The sequence below is a fragment of the Dicentrarchus labrax genome, unplaced genomic scaffold (genome assembly GCF_905237075.1).
Source record: "Dicentrarchus labrax unplaced genomic scaffold, dlabrax2021, whole genome shotgun sequence".
Taxonomy (NCBI): domain Eukaryota; kingdom Metazoa; phylum Chordata; class Actinopteri; family Moronidae; genus Dicentrarchus; species Dicentrarchus labrax.
Window position 1 is genome coordinate 16,500,882 of NW_026136720.1, and position 16,043 is coordinate 16,516,924.

The 16,043-nt window shown below is 41.9% G+C and overlaps 1 protein-coding gene across 12 annotated transcripts in view; it reads left to right on the forward strand.

Annotated features, from left to right (window-relative positions):
- LOC127352755 (pleckstrin homology domain-containing family A member 5) overlaps nt 1-16,043 on the forward strand; it is a 75,973-nt gene that overhangs the window by 53,575 nt on the left and 6,355 nt on the right. For 4 of the 12 annotated variants that reach the window (XM_051381403.1, XM_051381390.1, XM_051381391.1 and 1 more), the window contains 15 exons: nt 118-218; nt 1,410-1,525; nt 3,166-3,672; nt 5,219-5,699; nt 6,270-6,353; nt 7,039-7,158; nt 8,026-8,079; nt 8,780-8,860; nt 11,483-11,545; nt 11,633-11,713; nt 13,039-13,188; nt 13,328-13,429; nt 14,086-14,241; nt 14,875-15,030; nt 15,643-15,763. In XM_051381403.1, coding sequence (XP_051237363.1) covers nt 118-218; nt 1,410-1,525; nt 3,166-3,672; nt 5,219-5,699; nt 6,270-6,353; nt 7,039-7,158; nt 8,026-8,079; nt 8,780-8,860; nt 11,483-11,545; nt 11,633-11,713; nt 13,039-13,188; nt 13,328-13,429; nt 14,086-14,241; nt 14,875-15,030; nt 15,643-15,763 — 2,373 coding nt within the window. Of the gene's footprint in view, nt 1-117; nt 219-269; nt 1,190-1,366; nt 1,526-3,165; nt 3,673-5,218; nt 5,700-6,269; nt 6,354-7,038; nt 7,159-8,025; nt 8,080-8,779; nt 8,861-11,482; nt 11,546-11,632; nt 11,714-13,038; nt 13,189-13,327; nt 13,430-14,085; nt 14,242-14,874; nt 15,031-15,642; nt 15,764-16,043 lie in introns of those variants that run through there. The other 8 variants (XM_051381401.1, XM_051381392.1, XM_051381395.1 and 5 more) reach the window with 8 other exon arrangements.

Below are 16,043 nucleotides of genomic sequence, written 5' to 3' on the forward strand. Positions count from 1 at the left end.
ATCATGTTTACAAATGAATGTTCCACATAGGAATTTAGTGTAGTATCATAAACAACTTGAAGTTGACTGACAAAAATAGCCCCTAATGCATTGTGTTGACTTGTTTTTCCTCTGCAGATGAAAAGGAGGAAGGCATACTTGGCAGCATCCTCCTACCAAGCTTTCGTATATCCATGCTGTCTGTGGATGATCACATTAACAGAAAATATGCCTTCAAGGTCAGAGCATGTGTTAATTCCTGTCAAACTTTGTGAGATCGCACATTCTATGGTTGCTTACATTTAGAGCACTAAAAAGTAAAGCATTAGTATTATTTCAAGCACTAATAGAATGATAAGTTAAGAGGTGAATGTACAAAGCTTTCAAGATGTACATTTGATCACTGGTATACAGTTTGAAAGTTAGAAAACATTTTTTTGCCGTGGTTGTCTTACATTCCCATAGTGTTTTGTTGTATATAAATCAACTTAAAGGTTTACTTTGCTTTGAACATGTTTTGTCTTTATTTTAGAAATAATTTTTTAAGCTTTACTTGCACACTACTAATGCTAAGAAAGCGAAGAAAGCACTTACCAACAGTGATATGTCTGTGCTGGAGTACTAGAGCATTGCAATATTCCTACTACTCCGAAACCCCAAGTTTCAGGGCAACAGGCATATTTAATGGGATCTCAGTGGTGTGTACAGTATTTGACTGTGGGGCCTTCATAAACCCAAAGAGACAACAAAGTTGACCTGCCAAGTACAGCCAAACACAGACGCCCAGGAGTCTGCTCAAGGTTTCTCCAACCACATGGCCCACTCCTTTTCTAACTTAGACTCAGGCTGAAAGAGAGCAAGTTGAGCTAAAGAGAGAAACACGAGAACAGAGTTCAATCTCTTCAGTTTACGGTGATTCACTCAGGAATGGGATGACTTTTTGACTGCATATTTTTCATTCTAAGCTTTCGCTGTCCCTTGTTGTGGCCAGAATGGCCATGTCATTAAAAGTTCCTTATTTATCAAGATTATTCCGAAGAAAGTTGAGTTTTCTTTTTTTTCAGACACTGGTAAACAGGATATTGAGGTTGTTTACTAAACATTCTGTTTTTCTCTTTCGGCGTCTGGCTGTAACAATAAATTGGTTTGTTCGCTGCAAGCAAACAGAGCAACTACGGAACAATGTGCCTGCCATACAATACACTGCATGGTAAGTCCTACAGTATCGAGGCAGATTTACTGCCCTAATTTAGTATGCATGAAACTCAGGTGACTTCTGGTTTGATTTATGTGGATGGCACAGATTCCCATAGCCACAGCACATTTTTCACCAGTCAAGGTTAAGGTGCTAGATATCCCAGTTAACTTGAACTCTTCTTTCTTTCAGGTAACTTTCTCTGTGTCCCTGATCCTGTCCATTGTCAAAACAGGCGACGCATCCCAACATGCGGACATACTATTTTTGCACTGACACGGCAAAAGAGATGGAGTCCTGGATGAAAGTCATGACAGATGCTGCACTTGTGCATGCAGAGCCAGTCAAAAGGTTTGTAAGAGCATCACTAAAACAGTACTTTTAACACAGGGCCTGTATTTTATTTGAAGTTAGGAGATTGCAGTAATTGTTTTGCTTTTGTATGGAGTAAAATACAGTTTTAAAAAGGCATTTGAGGACAGCTCAAAACAAATACAATTGACTTTGCATTCCTTGGTTCATTTTTCCATCCCGATTTTATTATTTATTTATTTATTTTTTACCATTTGTACTGTAAAAAAAGTCTTAAATAACAGGCTTAACAAATCCCTCTGTTAAACCTGTTAAGTTCTTTGGCAGCTTTTGTTCTTTTGATATTTCTGGTCTGTGGGTTTGTTGAAGAAGCTCTTTAATGCTATGTAACTATTTTTACTGTCAAAGTTTATTGCAGAATAACGCATACAACAATGCCATGTGCATGTGGTAATATAAGCACTGTGAATGCATGGTGCAGGTTGTGCAGAGCCGTGCTGGCTGATCAGGATCACTGACTCAACAGGATAGGGTTTTTTCCTTCCTTTTTTTGAACTGTGTTAAATGTCTGTCATTTGGCGGTCTGCCTGTCTAATGCCCCCCTTTTACACGGGCAAGCAGGGGCATAATGGTGAAGTGCTTGGTAATTACAGAGCACTAGTGCCTGAAATTGACTGAATAGCTGTTAAATCAGACAGTGTGATGCTGTAATAAAGCTATATAGAATAACAGCATTGTAATATCTATCTAGACTAAACGACTATCCTAATTCCAGCGTATCAAGTGTCTTGTATTCTATCTACAGTATTACATTTTGGCACATTTTTTCATATTCTAAGCTGGTGGGCAGTGTAAAAACAGGATTCAGTAGCACAAATCCTTATATGGACCTCTCCCTTTAAGTGTTTCTACAATGTCTTCAAAACACTATGAGTAAATGCACACAGATCTTTCATAGGGCTAAATGTGTGCTCTACTGGGCTTGTGGAGCCACAGAAGGCTGGAGAAGACATTACGTGACTAGTACTGCTATTTAAAAGGATACAAGTGGAAACTCTGAAGAGATGCCTTTCCTACTGCCCTCTTATTGCTAACCCAGTGAGCCATGCTGCTAAGGGGAATTTGCCAAACTTTGAAGCTGTGACCTTGAGTCTGTCTAAGGCCAAAGAGTAGTGGTGTCTGTTACCTCAGGAGACCTCCCTAAGGACCACAGAGCTGTAGATAGGCCTTCTAGAGAGAGGAAAAAAGGGAGCAGCAAATGGATTACCAGAGCTTGAGCAGCACCTTTGTGATGTGCCCCTGCAGAGGCAGCGTTTTATTGGAGATCTGATTTCCTTTGACACGCCTGGCCTCCTCTGGCAGCTGGAAGAAACATTGTCCACCTCCACCCATTTTCTTTGCACTTTCTTTTTGTTTCAGAGCTGCCCCCATTAGCAGACTTCCCAAAGTTAGTGTATTAGGTCTACGGTATATTTTATCTGTACTTGATACAGTGTCTGAAAGACCTTTTACTGGTGATCTATGACACAGATGAGTACCCCAGCTGGCAATTTATCTACTGTAGTTATCATCTTTCCGTCTCTGTAGAGGTGATCTTATGTGTCTTGATTGCCTTTAGCTAACACAGGGTCTTAGATTTATATATATTGTACATAAGGCCTCCTCTTTGTCTTCATCAGGTTGGACAGGCTAAAAGTGGAGCAGTGTGGACCACAAGAGATCAACCATGTGGCCAACCACAAGCCGCCACTCACACAGCCTGAAATTCAGAACAATGAACGCAACCGTGAGGTGGACCGTGAGCGCACTGCAGCAGTCCCCTCCACCACAGCGGAAGAAGATAGGAAGCAGCGAGATGCTGAGCGCTACGGCTTCCAGAAGGAGGGGGCGGAGCGCGAGCGTCCGCTCACCAAGATCAACAGTATCAAACTGCAGCCAGCCCAGGCAGCGGCCGTCAAGGCTAACCTCACCTTGCAGCAGACTCCGACAGAAATGGACGGGACACACCGCAGCCCCCAGGTCAATGGATCTGGTGAGCAATGTCCAGCTGATGGGACTGGAGCCCCTCCTCAGCAAAGTCCCACCCATGAGCCAGAGCGCACCCTGAGCAGGACCAGCTCTATGCAGCAACTGGAACACTGGGTCCGCACACAAAGAGGGCGCACCCCAGACGATGACACCAGGAGGTTGGTTTGAATTTATGACCTTTTGCAGGTTTAAATTATTTCAGTTATTTCATTGTGCGATCTAAAATTAGGAGAAAATATGCTGGCACAAGTTGTTTTAAGGTTATTGCACAAGAGGCCAAACTTTGTCCTACTTCGACAACAAGAAGCAGAACTTGGCTAAACTTAGTATCATCTAGAAATACTGATTCACCTGCATCTTGAGACAGAAGGGATTCTCCTGGAGCATCTGAGTGGCCGCATACAGTACATATGCAGACTCGGATTTTCCAAAGCTCCTTAGTCCCATTTCTTTCTAAAGCTGTGTGAGGATTCACATGCTCCTCACCATGATGTTAACACTTTGATATTACATTATAGAGTGTATCAGTAAGTAGAGCTGGGCATAAATAATAGCTCAGCAGAGCTTTTAGCCAGAGTTACTGCCTGCCACTGACCCACTGTGAAAGTCCCATTTTTAATTGGTTGAGATTAAACTTGCTCCCTGACAGTGTCTGTCTGCTTGCCTGTCTGCCCGTCTGTCAGTGTGTCTGTCTCTCCATATGTTTATCTGTCTGTCATTTTATTATCGGCTGGATTGCGCTCATGTTTGACACAGCTTTGCCTCTTTGCCTCCACTCACTCCTTGATTAAGTTTATTTTAAAAATTGACACGCATCTGCTTTTGGCAAGCATGAATTTAAAAATCATGTATAAAACAACAACAAGGCCTTGGTCCTTGTTTCAGTAGTGGTCCTCTGTGATAAGCATGTACACTCCCCTCTCTGTTCACTCTCGGTTCATCTCTTTCAACAGTCTCTGTTTGTCATTACAAGCATGTCCTCCAGAATGATGTTTAGTTTCCATGTAGTCACAAGCATTTTTTTTTTAAAATGCTACTGGGTTTTTACAGACCAGTGAGCGTTCTAGCCACAATCTGTCAGGGAGTCTCTCCCACTGCCAGCTGCACTGACTTTGAACCCACTGCTGAAGTGGAGCTTTTGAAACCGTTGTTGTCTCTGGAAAGGCCTACTTTGTCCTGGGGAGGTTCTTGAGAGTGTAGGGTCCACATTGAATCTATATAGAAAACTAGACTAGATGTGTTGTTTTCTTGCAACTCCAAAGTTTTAAAAAGCAAATCAAAAAAATGTGCAGATTTGTTATTTCATAACATGACATTGTTTTGAGTAAGTTAGCTAGCAAGTTATAATTTATTTGGTGATCAAAATAACAAAAAGCTGAGAAATATAAGTCTAATTGACTATAAACTTTCTACTTTGAACCTGCTACGAGTCTAGGAAAATAGAGAAATAAATATCACATAATAAAGCAGTGGAAAAATGATTACATTGTTGTACTGATGGTAAAGTCCTGATCAAAATACATAGACATAAAAGCAGTTCTTTGCTTACTCATCTGTGTTATTATTATTGATTAATTAGTAAATAGAAGTACAAAACTATTTGACTTTCACTAAACACCAGTTGAAGAGTTTGTCTGTGTTAATCAAGTGAATGAGATCGCTTTAACTCCATCATAACAAATTCTGTTTTTTCTTTGACCTCAGCATCACGTCATACCAGACGCTGCCTAGAAACATGCCAAGCCATCGGGTACCCTATATGCCTCATTATGGCGATGGCTACTGCAGTATGCCCAGGAATAGCATGGCACAGCGGGACAGCATCTGCAGCATGTCGCCATCATTGTACGACCAGGCTCTGGGTCCCTCGTCGTCTGACAAGCGCCGCTCCATGCGCGACGACACCATGTGGCAGTTATTTGAGTGGCAGCAAAGGCAGGCCTACACCAGGCAGCCGGGGGTTTACAGCAATATGGCCAGTCCCAAAACCATGATCAACCTGTCAGCGCATGCTGCACCAAGCCACTCCATCCCCCCCTCGCCCTCCCACGGCTCCCTGTCCATGTACGGCGGCTACTCTCCAATGCGATCCTACAACATGAACAATGCCCGATCAGAGGTGTCCTCTCCCATCTACAGAAGAGACTTGAGCATTGACAGACGGCACAGGCCACAACTTAACAAGGTCAATTGAGGCACACATAAATGCTAAAAGGGTAGTTCACTTACCTTAAGCTGTATCTAGTTATGCACATAGTTATGGTTTATTTGCTCTGATTTTGAGATATCCAAACCTGATATAAAATGGAGGTGAGTTGATTTTTGTTTGTGGTGCTTCCAACATTAAAAATGTAATTGAAAAAAAAAAAACATCATCCAAACCAGCATAACAGTTTCTATTAGATCTACCTTTTACTAGTAAATTAAATAGTCTTTCAAAAACTGACAGTATTGACAGCATGTACTTCCGATTATTCCGGATAACAGGGACTCTAAAAGCTTTTAGTTTTATAGTTTCCATCCATCAAGTCATTTTCGATATTTTGAGCAGCACAAGCAAAATTCCTTTCATATTCATTGTATTTGTGGTGACAGAAACCTGAGATGGATATCTCAATACTTGGCAGGTAAAATAACACTGAGGGTATGTTTCTTTGTATTTTGGTATTTTGGTGGACTAGTCAGCTTTGAGTGATTGTTTATCCATTGTATAAAATGACGGACTGTTGTGCTTTTAATTCACTGTGTTCTGCAGTATGCCTACCCACCTGATCGGCGGTCTATGCCTGCAGGGATCCCAGTCCAGACTATCACTGCCCAGTCTCTGCAAGGCAAAACAGTAAGTCCTTGTCCATGTTGTCCCTCGTCTGTGTCCACCACTATCTTCTAACTGAATTTCTGTAAGACACCAGGTCATTTCAGGCTTGGGCTCCACACACTTATTCATTCAGGTTTAATTGGACAAGGTTATTTTCACAACACCACCTACCCTCCCTTTCTCCCTCTTTCTGCCCTTCCTTTCCTTCCAAGAAGACATTGTGTCAGAATCTTTAGAGACAGATTTAGGCAGAACTCAGATGTATGTTCCAAGCAGTAGGATTTAGGGTATGTTCACTTCAGGAGCTCCTTTGACTCGCTTCACATCAGTGGAGACTTAAAAACCCTGTCACTCACAACTCTCTAAGCCAGATCAGGAATTTATGTCAAAGCCGCACACAGTGCTATGTCCTCATGGCGCTGCTCAAGTTTGAACTGGATCCTGTAATAAACGCTAAACTGTTCTTCTGTCTTGAGTGGACGTGTAGACTTGCATGCTGCTAACAGCGATAGCACCTTGGATAATCCCATGGTCCTGAGCTGCATGAAAACACAATACCTAGATACAGCAGCTGTTCACCTATTGGGAGCCTGATACCTCTAAATCTCCTGTCCTGGTGTGTTCTCTCCTTTCCTCTACCCACCCCCCTGCGGTGTGTCCCTGTTTCATTGTGGCTGTGTCCCCTCCCTTCCTCCCTCCCTTGCAGCCTGAGGAACTGACTCTGCTGCTGATAAAGCTGCGGCGGCAGCAGGCAGAGCTAAACAGTATCCGGGAGCACACTGTAGCACAGCTTATGCAGCTAAACATGGATGGCGACAACCCAAAGGTCAGGCCCCCAGAGATGCCCCTGCAGGCATGTGTGTTAGCGTGTGGTTTGTATGCCATATTTACCCACTTCCATTATTCATCTGGATCCAGAGGATTTTTTATTTTGTCTTCACACATGGCTGATTTAAGGAGAAAGGCACTACAGTAAGCATTTTCTCCATAAAGGACTATGCTTTGGCTTTAAGTTGTCTGTTCATCATATTTAGGCATCAGCTAACTTGCTTTCAATTTTTCCCAAAATATGTGAAATATCTGGAAACAAAAAGAATATTTTTTTACAACCAGCAGCTGCCTTAAATTTGATCCATTTCAGTCAGGCATGCAGTTGATTGAGTCATTTTTCTTCCCTTAAGAGTCCAGATAGATGCTTAAAGAGCGACCAGCTAAGGAGGTTAAGGCCACTGCCATACATAAATATTAATTCAGGATTTTTGCATTTGAAGTCCCTTCTAAAACGTCAGACTACAGATTTGACCATTGTTGATTTGGGTCAACCAGGCCTGAGGTGGACAATGGTCTGGTATGAGGGGTTTTGGTTTATAATCAGTTTTGTTTTTTAGCCACTACTCTACAATTTATTTGAAGTCTCTTTCTACCACTATTGCCAAAGATTGTTGCCTGTATATGGCCATTTGGTCATTATGGAGCTCTTTCATGTCCCATAGTACACTCATCTGCAACCTGACCTTTTTTTCTTCAGCTTGACTGGCTATGCCTTTCTTTCTGTTCGGAGATCTCTGGGTATAGTGTACATTACATGCTTGTGTGTTTGTGAGAGTAGAGAGAGAGAGAGAGAGAACATCCTTTTCTTTTGTCTCACTCTCCTGTTGCCTTTCTATCCTCTCCTTTTTGCTGCTGACGTTAGAACGACATTCTCTCCCATCATCTCCAAAGGAACCTCATGTATTTGGACAATCAGGTGGGGTAATGCATGAATGCATGGCCCTGTCTCTTCCTGTCATGAACTGAACTAATTTAATACGTACCCTTAATTCACTGTCGGCTAAATTAACTCAATATCTGAAATCACTCTGTTCTGTGTACTTGGGAGATATTACATATACAGTGCAAATAGAAAAGTGTGTATCATTGTCTTTCATCTTCTGTTTTTTTATTGCTCTGAAGTGCATTGAGAGTTTGAATAATTACAAAAGTGCAATGTATAGTACACAGAGGCACAACAACACATTTTTAATAATATAATATGGAAGATAATGTCATACTTAAATGAGCTAGCCTAAGATTTGTGTAACCATTGAGAAATATGTAATTTTGGTCTTCATACTGAAACTAAGGTAATAAGGCTTAACATTGACCATCTTTTGCGACATACAACAAAATAATATTGCCCGCTGTATTTGCATCATTGATACATTAAAGTTTAACGGGAGCTTTCCACCGAGTAAGTGTGTGAGATCTTTGCACTGCAATGTCTTCCTGATCCTGTTTCTAAGTGTCTTTTTATTGCTTCTCGTTGCTGTATCCATCCCTGTCCTCTCTGGATGTTTATGTTTGAGTCTGCTTCATGAGATAAAGCAAGCTAGGTGTAACAACATTGTTGAAGTGAAGCACTGCTATGAACTGACACTTACATATCGCTCCTCTCCACACTGGACTAGATGAAGGAAAATGACCCTTTAATCGTCATGACTCACACTTTGATTGAGAACTCTGCCCCAAGGCCTCAACTTTACCAGCAAGTAAGGCCAGCCAAAGGCTTTGCTCCGCCTCATCCTCACCAGTCGCTGTTGTTATTTTGGTCTGTTGTGCAATGCTCCTCCTTCGGTGTCCAAGTCCTCATGGCATCTTGAGACTGGTCTCCCTGTATCGTTTGTATCGCCAGCACCTCCTCATCCATTGCTTTTGACTGTTCTCCTCTTATTATGAGAAGTCATGCCAATATGGGAATGACTTGGAAAAGAGTAGTATGATGTGTATGCTTCACTTTTCAGTTAAATCCCTTCCTTACTCTCAGGTTTGTGTATGGGCACTGGATATAATTTACTCTAGAAGTTGCTACGTCCTTAGAAAACACTCAGCGTTTAGGACTGTCCTAAAATCAAAAGCTAAAGCTGTTGTTGCACCCAGCTCATTTAAGCAGCAAAGCCTCTAGTCTTAACTCAGCTTGTTTTGTCTAGTGCCCTAACCAGCGAATGTTACAGTGTGATTTTTCATTACCCTTTGCAGATTGTCTTCCCTCTCATTAAACAAGCCACCTGGACATAGCAAGGGGACTCTAATTAGTACTTAATTCCGCGTTGTCAGACATGTCACTTCTTAGTTGTTATGGCATTATTTAAGTACAATAAGGTAATTACGTTTTCACTTTCAGCAAGATTTATAAATAGTCCACTATCCGAAAAACAAAACGCCAAAGTAAACCTTGGTTTACAGTTAATTCAAGCAGTGCTGCTTTATTCATTTGATGTTTGGATTTAGTGGTTTAAGGCTGATTACACCTGAACATCCGCTGTGGAATAGACTCTAAACCTAATATGGGCAGGGGGTCACATTGATGATGAAGATGAAGACTTCTAGGTAAACCCGTCCTTTTTACCTGTCTGCATTACTTCCCTCTCACCCCCTCTTGTCATTCTGCTGGTGGAAAGGATAAAGAGGGCCAGCTTGTGTGTGACGAAGGCTATGACATCACTTTGCCACTTTTGTGACTGCCTCTCGAGGTGTAAAAGTGCTGCCGGAGACTGCCCGCACCCACCCTCACCCTCCCACCATTCATTGGCGTACCAGCCCAGCAACAGCTGCATTCCCACCTGTTCAGCTGCCAGAAGTCTGTCTCCCTCCTCCCCCTCCTCCTCCTCCCCATGTCACTTGTAATCCACACCACACAACACCACAGTGAAGCTCCCTGAGCTGTGGGAGAGTCTGCATGTTCTGTGTGGAATGCCATGTGGTTCTCAGGTCCCACCTGCTTTAACTGTACCGTGTGGTTCAACCGAGGAAAAAGGTGTGAAGAAAAGTGTGTGTGAATGAGTACAGATGTGAGTGTTGAATGCTGGTATGCAGTGGAGTCTATAAGTGTTTGGACAGTGAGTCATTTTTTGTTGTTTTGTCTCTGTAGGCCAGCACATTGGATTTGAAATTAAATAATGTCAGTGAAGTTAAAGTGTGTACTCTTAGCTTAAAGGGTTTTTTTAAGTGCAGGGTAATGAACCCAAAAATACTGCACGACCAAAGCAACCAATGTTTTTTAGGGCCAAACAGAAACATCTGAAATGTGATATGTTCCAAACTTAAGCGAAAAGCCACAAAAACAAGCACAAAGGGAAGATGGTTGCAGTTCAGGCCTGGCAGAGCGTCACATGCTGATATCTGTAAATTGTAGACTAGCCCGTCATGATTTTAGACATATATTGAGCATGCTTACTTGAGTGTATTTAATTCTTCAGTTAATCTGAGTTGGCCCAGTAAGGATGTACATTAAAGCTGAAAGTTAATAGTTTGACGTTATAGTCTTGTCATTTCATATCTAGTGTGAGTACTCAAAACAACACAGAAATATGTTACTGTCCTAATATTTATGGACTGCACGTTTTTTTTTATTTTTTAGATTTAGAGATTGGGTGAATAAAGCATGTGATGAATGGATTTTCTGGAAACATGGGATCCAATGCAGTTGAAATAATTTTCTCAGTTTGAGCACTCTTTTTTTTCCTTTAATACAAGTGGAAAGAAGGATGACTTTTTCTTTTCTTGGTTTTGTAACTTCAGAAATGTAGGTGTTGTTATATAATAAACATAGGTGTTGTAATAGTGTAGAAGTAACTGGAATACAGTCTGGCATTGACTGCTTTTGTCTTGTACTTTAAGTCATAAGGAGATCTGTGGTTATGCCGTTATTCTGGGAATATCTTTAAATAATATTGCACTTTGACTTAACACAACACATACTCAGTTGACCACAGCTACCAGACAGGCAGAGTCCTCGGACCAGTTAGCTGCAGAGCGTGTGCTGGTGTGTTGGTGAACACAGCTTATGCGCTGACTCTAAAGTTTAGTAAGCAAGATTGTTTTACATGCCTCCCCTTGCATTTCCAATAAAACCACTGCGTTGTGCTGATGGAGACAAACGACTGTGGGTGATGAAACACGAGGCACCAGAATCTGTGTTTAGGCTGGCTGCCTCCCACTGTTGGTTTGTGAACTTAGATTGTCTGATTCAGGGAAATATGAGTTTCCACTCAAGGACAAATCCCGTGGCTCAGTGAGAGAGCCTTGTCATGACACTGCATTAGATCTCCAGATTCTAATGTGTATGTGCATATTTTGTGTCTCTTTGTCTAAAGTTCTGTCTTTCTTCACAGTTGAGTCCAGAAGACTACAGGGAACACGCCTATACATGTATGCCAGAAGAGGTGGACATTGATGTAAGTTGAGTTTTGCTCTTGCGCATGACATGAGGCTCCATTTCACTGAACATAATGGGTCACAACGCTTTATTGTTTTCTCTTCAGACCAAACTTAGCAGGTTGTGTGAGCAGGATAAATTGGTGAGGACACATGAGGACAAACTTCAGCAGCTCTACAGAGAGAAGGTGAATAAACTGCTCCTCTGTCATCATTACTTTCTCACATAAAACACAATTTGAAATGCTTATAAGGCTGTGGTGCCCAATGGAAAAAAATAAACTAAAAAGAATACACAGTTTACAGTGTTTAATTATAGAAATATCTTGAATTAAGTTTATATGCACAAAGCTGAGAGAAAGAAAAAACAAACGATCTTGTTTATCTGTTTTAATGTTTAAAGGCATACTATGCAGGATTTTTCCGTAGTGTTATGTTAATGCACAACTCAAGTCAGCCATTCCTGCCCAGATCAAATAACCCAGGGAGAGCTCCTTTGGTCGAGCTACATAGAGCATGATTGAGGAGAGGGAGCGATATTAGCGTGAACAAAGCAGTGAATCAGAGAAATAAAACGTAATGTTCTAATTGTTCCACAGTGGCTCTAAAGCACAAATAAACACATCTCTATGCAACCATGCAGTAAGGTGCCATATTTCTTGATTTTGTGTGAATGCAGCTGAAGCGTAGCTTCATCCCATCTGCCCTCGGCCAAACAGACACTGACTCACAGACCTGCAGCTCTGTATGCATCCATGATACAGACAGGGAGCAGAGGATAGAGATAGACAGAGACAGTGATGTAACCTGGTTGCTACATTTAAATTGAGTCCTGAACTCACCCTGCATGCTGCCCAGAGGTAGACACCCGGAAACAATCTGCACACAACAAAAAAAGAAAATACAGGAAGACGACAGGGTCACTGCAGATATAAACACCACTACATACTTCTAGGGGGTCATAAGTGATAATTGAGAGATATTTTTTTGGTATGAGACTATACATTGTTTTTTAGGAAAATCCTGCATACTCTGCCTTTAAGTATGGTCTAACTACTGTCATCACTGTGCAAGAGTTGTCTGGTTTGAAAGGTTTGCATAGCCATGTCATACTGTATTTAACATATCTGACTGTCCACTGTCAGCACACTGTAACATTGTATTGGTCGCTGTGCGGTGTCGACAGGTATACAGAGAAAATAATCAAGTTTCAAAAGTAATGAACAGTATGGCACTGTGTTTGTCCACCATATCTAACTCAACATTGGAGTCACTTATACGATTAAATATCTGAGTTATTGGACTCATTATAAGTTGGCACTGAGATGGGCATTTGTCATTATTTTTGACATTTTTCTATTTATGGGAGCTAAAAAGGGTCATGGGCCAGAAAAGTTGGAGAGTCTTGAATAATGTGTTATGACTTTGCTAAAGTTAACTGATCTAAAAGGTCATGGTGACAAATTACATTCTCATGCTGTATGTGTATTTGATATGTTGTGCGTTTCTTCAGCACACCCTGGAGACAGCACTGCTGTCAGCCAGCCAAGAGATAGAGATGGGCTCTGATAACCCTGCCGCCATGCAGAGTGTCATCCAGCAGAGAGACTTACTGCAGAGTGGCCTGCTCAGCACCTGCAGAGAGCTTTCCAGAGTCACAACTGTGAGTCATACAGTACAAACACGCACACTCATGCTGGACACTGACCCCCTCGTTCTTCGGGAATAAGATGAGAGTTTTTGCCTGCTGTTTTTTTTTTTTCCAACATTGTCATTCACAAAGTGTATTCCTCCAAAACCAGGAGCTGGAGCGATCGTGGAGGGAGTATGACAAGCTGGAAGGAGATGTGACTCTGGCTAAGAACAACCTGCTGGAGCAACTTGAAGCACTGGGAAGCCCTCAGGTAGAAAAGTTCTGAAGAGACTGAAGCTGTGCTGCTTTATTCTTTCACCACTGCTGCTTTCTAAGACTGGCATGGTATAATAGTCAAACTTTGGTTGGAGTATATTTACTGCAGAGCTTCAAACAAAACTGAAAATGTGGCAGATTACCTTGAACACCCAGTCATCCTTTTTGTAGACACTCTTCTTTTCTTTGGGGAAAAAGTAAAGAAGTGCTTCTTGTGCCCTTAGCTGCAGCATGGAGGATAGTAACTGTGAGATCAAAGCAACATAGTGAGTGATTGATGACTAGCGATGATAGAGCAGTTCTTAATTAATTCTGCCTTTTATCTTGTCCTTCATTGCGGGTGAGGTGTAGAGACAGAGAGATCTGACAGTCAGAGCCAATTTTGATTCAGAGTAGAGAAGTCAGAGGGCCAGCAGGGTGCCTGGACATCCTCTTCTTAAGTGTCCTTCACTCACAGACAAACCTGCCATCAGTAAGGTGGAGATAATTACACGTCTGATTCTCTTGCTCTTCTGCTCGTCCATGTCTCCAGAACACCAAGTTCAGTGTTAATTTGCAGGTAATGTTAAGTGATTTGTGAACGTGTATGTGTGTGTGTGTGTGTGTGTGTGTGTGTGTGTGTGTGTGTGTTTGTTTTCTGTTCACACTCAGACTGAGCCTCCCAGCCAGCAGCATGTCCGGATCCAGAAAGAGCTTTGGAGTATTCAGGATGTCATGGAGGTCCTTAATAAACATAAAGCTCAGAGAAATGCTGACGGTGTAAACTCCTATGGGCCCATGACTAACTTCAGCAAGCACAGAAATGAGGTAAGGCACCACTAACAGGGACACCAAACATTACACTTGGTCATAATTGCTGAAACAGTTAGGCATCAGATTAATTAGTTGATCAACAGAAAAACATTTAGACAACTATTGTGAAAATAAAAGTATTGAGGTAGTGATGCACTTCAGCCTCTTGTGGCCGAAATGAGTATTGCAACAACAAACCCTGAAAACTTTTTTCACCTGGTAAAACTTTTTTTGCCACTTGTTTCACAGAAGAACAAAGTTAAGAACTTACAAAGATTGTCATGTCAAGTCTTTTCCCACCTCCTTTAAATCATAAATACAAGATCAGACTTTCTTTTCTCACTTGCCTCTCAGGGCTTCTGTAGTTCTCTTTACCCAGATCTCCTGTAGTTTTGTGGATGATGACCAACTTAAGCTGAGTGCTCAAACTTCCAGCCCTGCTCTTGGACAGTATGAGTGCTGGTATCTGACTGGATGTGCCAGTCACCCTGTAACAGCATGTTGTAGCTTTCTCTCTGGCTACTCAGCTGGCTTGGTTGTCCAGTGGGCTAGAACTACTCTGTACCAGATGGTGGTTGCCTTGAGCGTGCATGGTGGCACCATGTGTCATCTTGCTTCCTGTCCTGTCATGCCCTGTATAATCCCCAGGAGGAGGACTCTGTACCCCCACGGCCACCCCTACCGCAGTCCTACGAGCCCAACCCCCCCACCGTGCCCCCACTGCCCTCTCATGCCGGTGTGCGCCCTTCAACCCTCCACAGGCCGGAGGACAGGAAGGCCAATCACAGGAATGGCACACACAGCGTAAGCTTGTTGACCCGTTGCCCTCAGCTGTGTCATCACGTCATTGCTCGCTGTGATGGTTTCCACTTTCATTTTGACGGACATCAACACTCCTTTTTGTTTTTGGTTGGATCATATCCCTTTATTTACTTGATGCATTTCTCCCATCATCTTTTTTTTTTGTTCAGTTAGTTGGATGAAGCCTCATTTGTGTATTTTGTTTTTGTTTTTGTAATTGAATTGCCTTGTCTTCCTTTTCCGTGTCTGTTTCTTTGTGTTCAAAAATAGTGATTTTGTTCAGTTTGTTGTGTTCTGTCCTTGGTTAAAAACTAAACATGTCTGAATTTAAATGCGTCTGCCTGCTGTCGACTTTTTCATTTGGCTGTAAAAGTGTGTTTGAAACGCGAACTACGTGGAGAGTTTTTCTTCAAGCTCTCTATATTTATGTTTTAAGATGGCCTAGTCTGTAAAAACAATTTGTAGAAAAAGGAAGTTTGTTTGCCTTTTTCTTTGAAGTCATTCTGAAAGAGAAATTGTCACTTTTTCAGATGTTTAATTTATCAGTTTGAAACCAAACTCTCCATAACTGTAAATCAGAGATGTATGTTGAACTTCTGTCTTTGTGATCGACAGGGCCCAGACTACAGGCTCTATAAGAGTGAACCAGAGCTCACCACAGTGACCGAAGTGGATGAGAGCAATGGAGAGGACCGATCTGACCACCCTTCTGATAGAGAACATTCTGGAAACAAAGGTACATTTGAGTAACTCCAAGTAATACGACGCTAGTTTCTGATAACTGTGCAGTTTTCCAATAAATTATCAATTTTGTCACCTAAAAAATCATACTGAACTCGTTTAGAGCACTGATAGTTTCCATGGTTACCATAGAATTCACACTGGCATCACTTTGACACAGATGATAAATACTAAGGTCAGGCTTTTCTCCAAAGGCTAGCTCAGAATATCACTGAGTAAATCTCAGGACAGCCATTATTGGGCAGGTCTGTATTTAATTAACACTCTGTAAATCA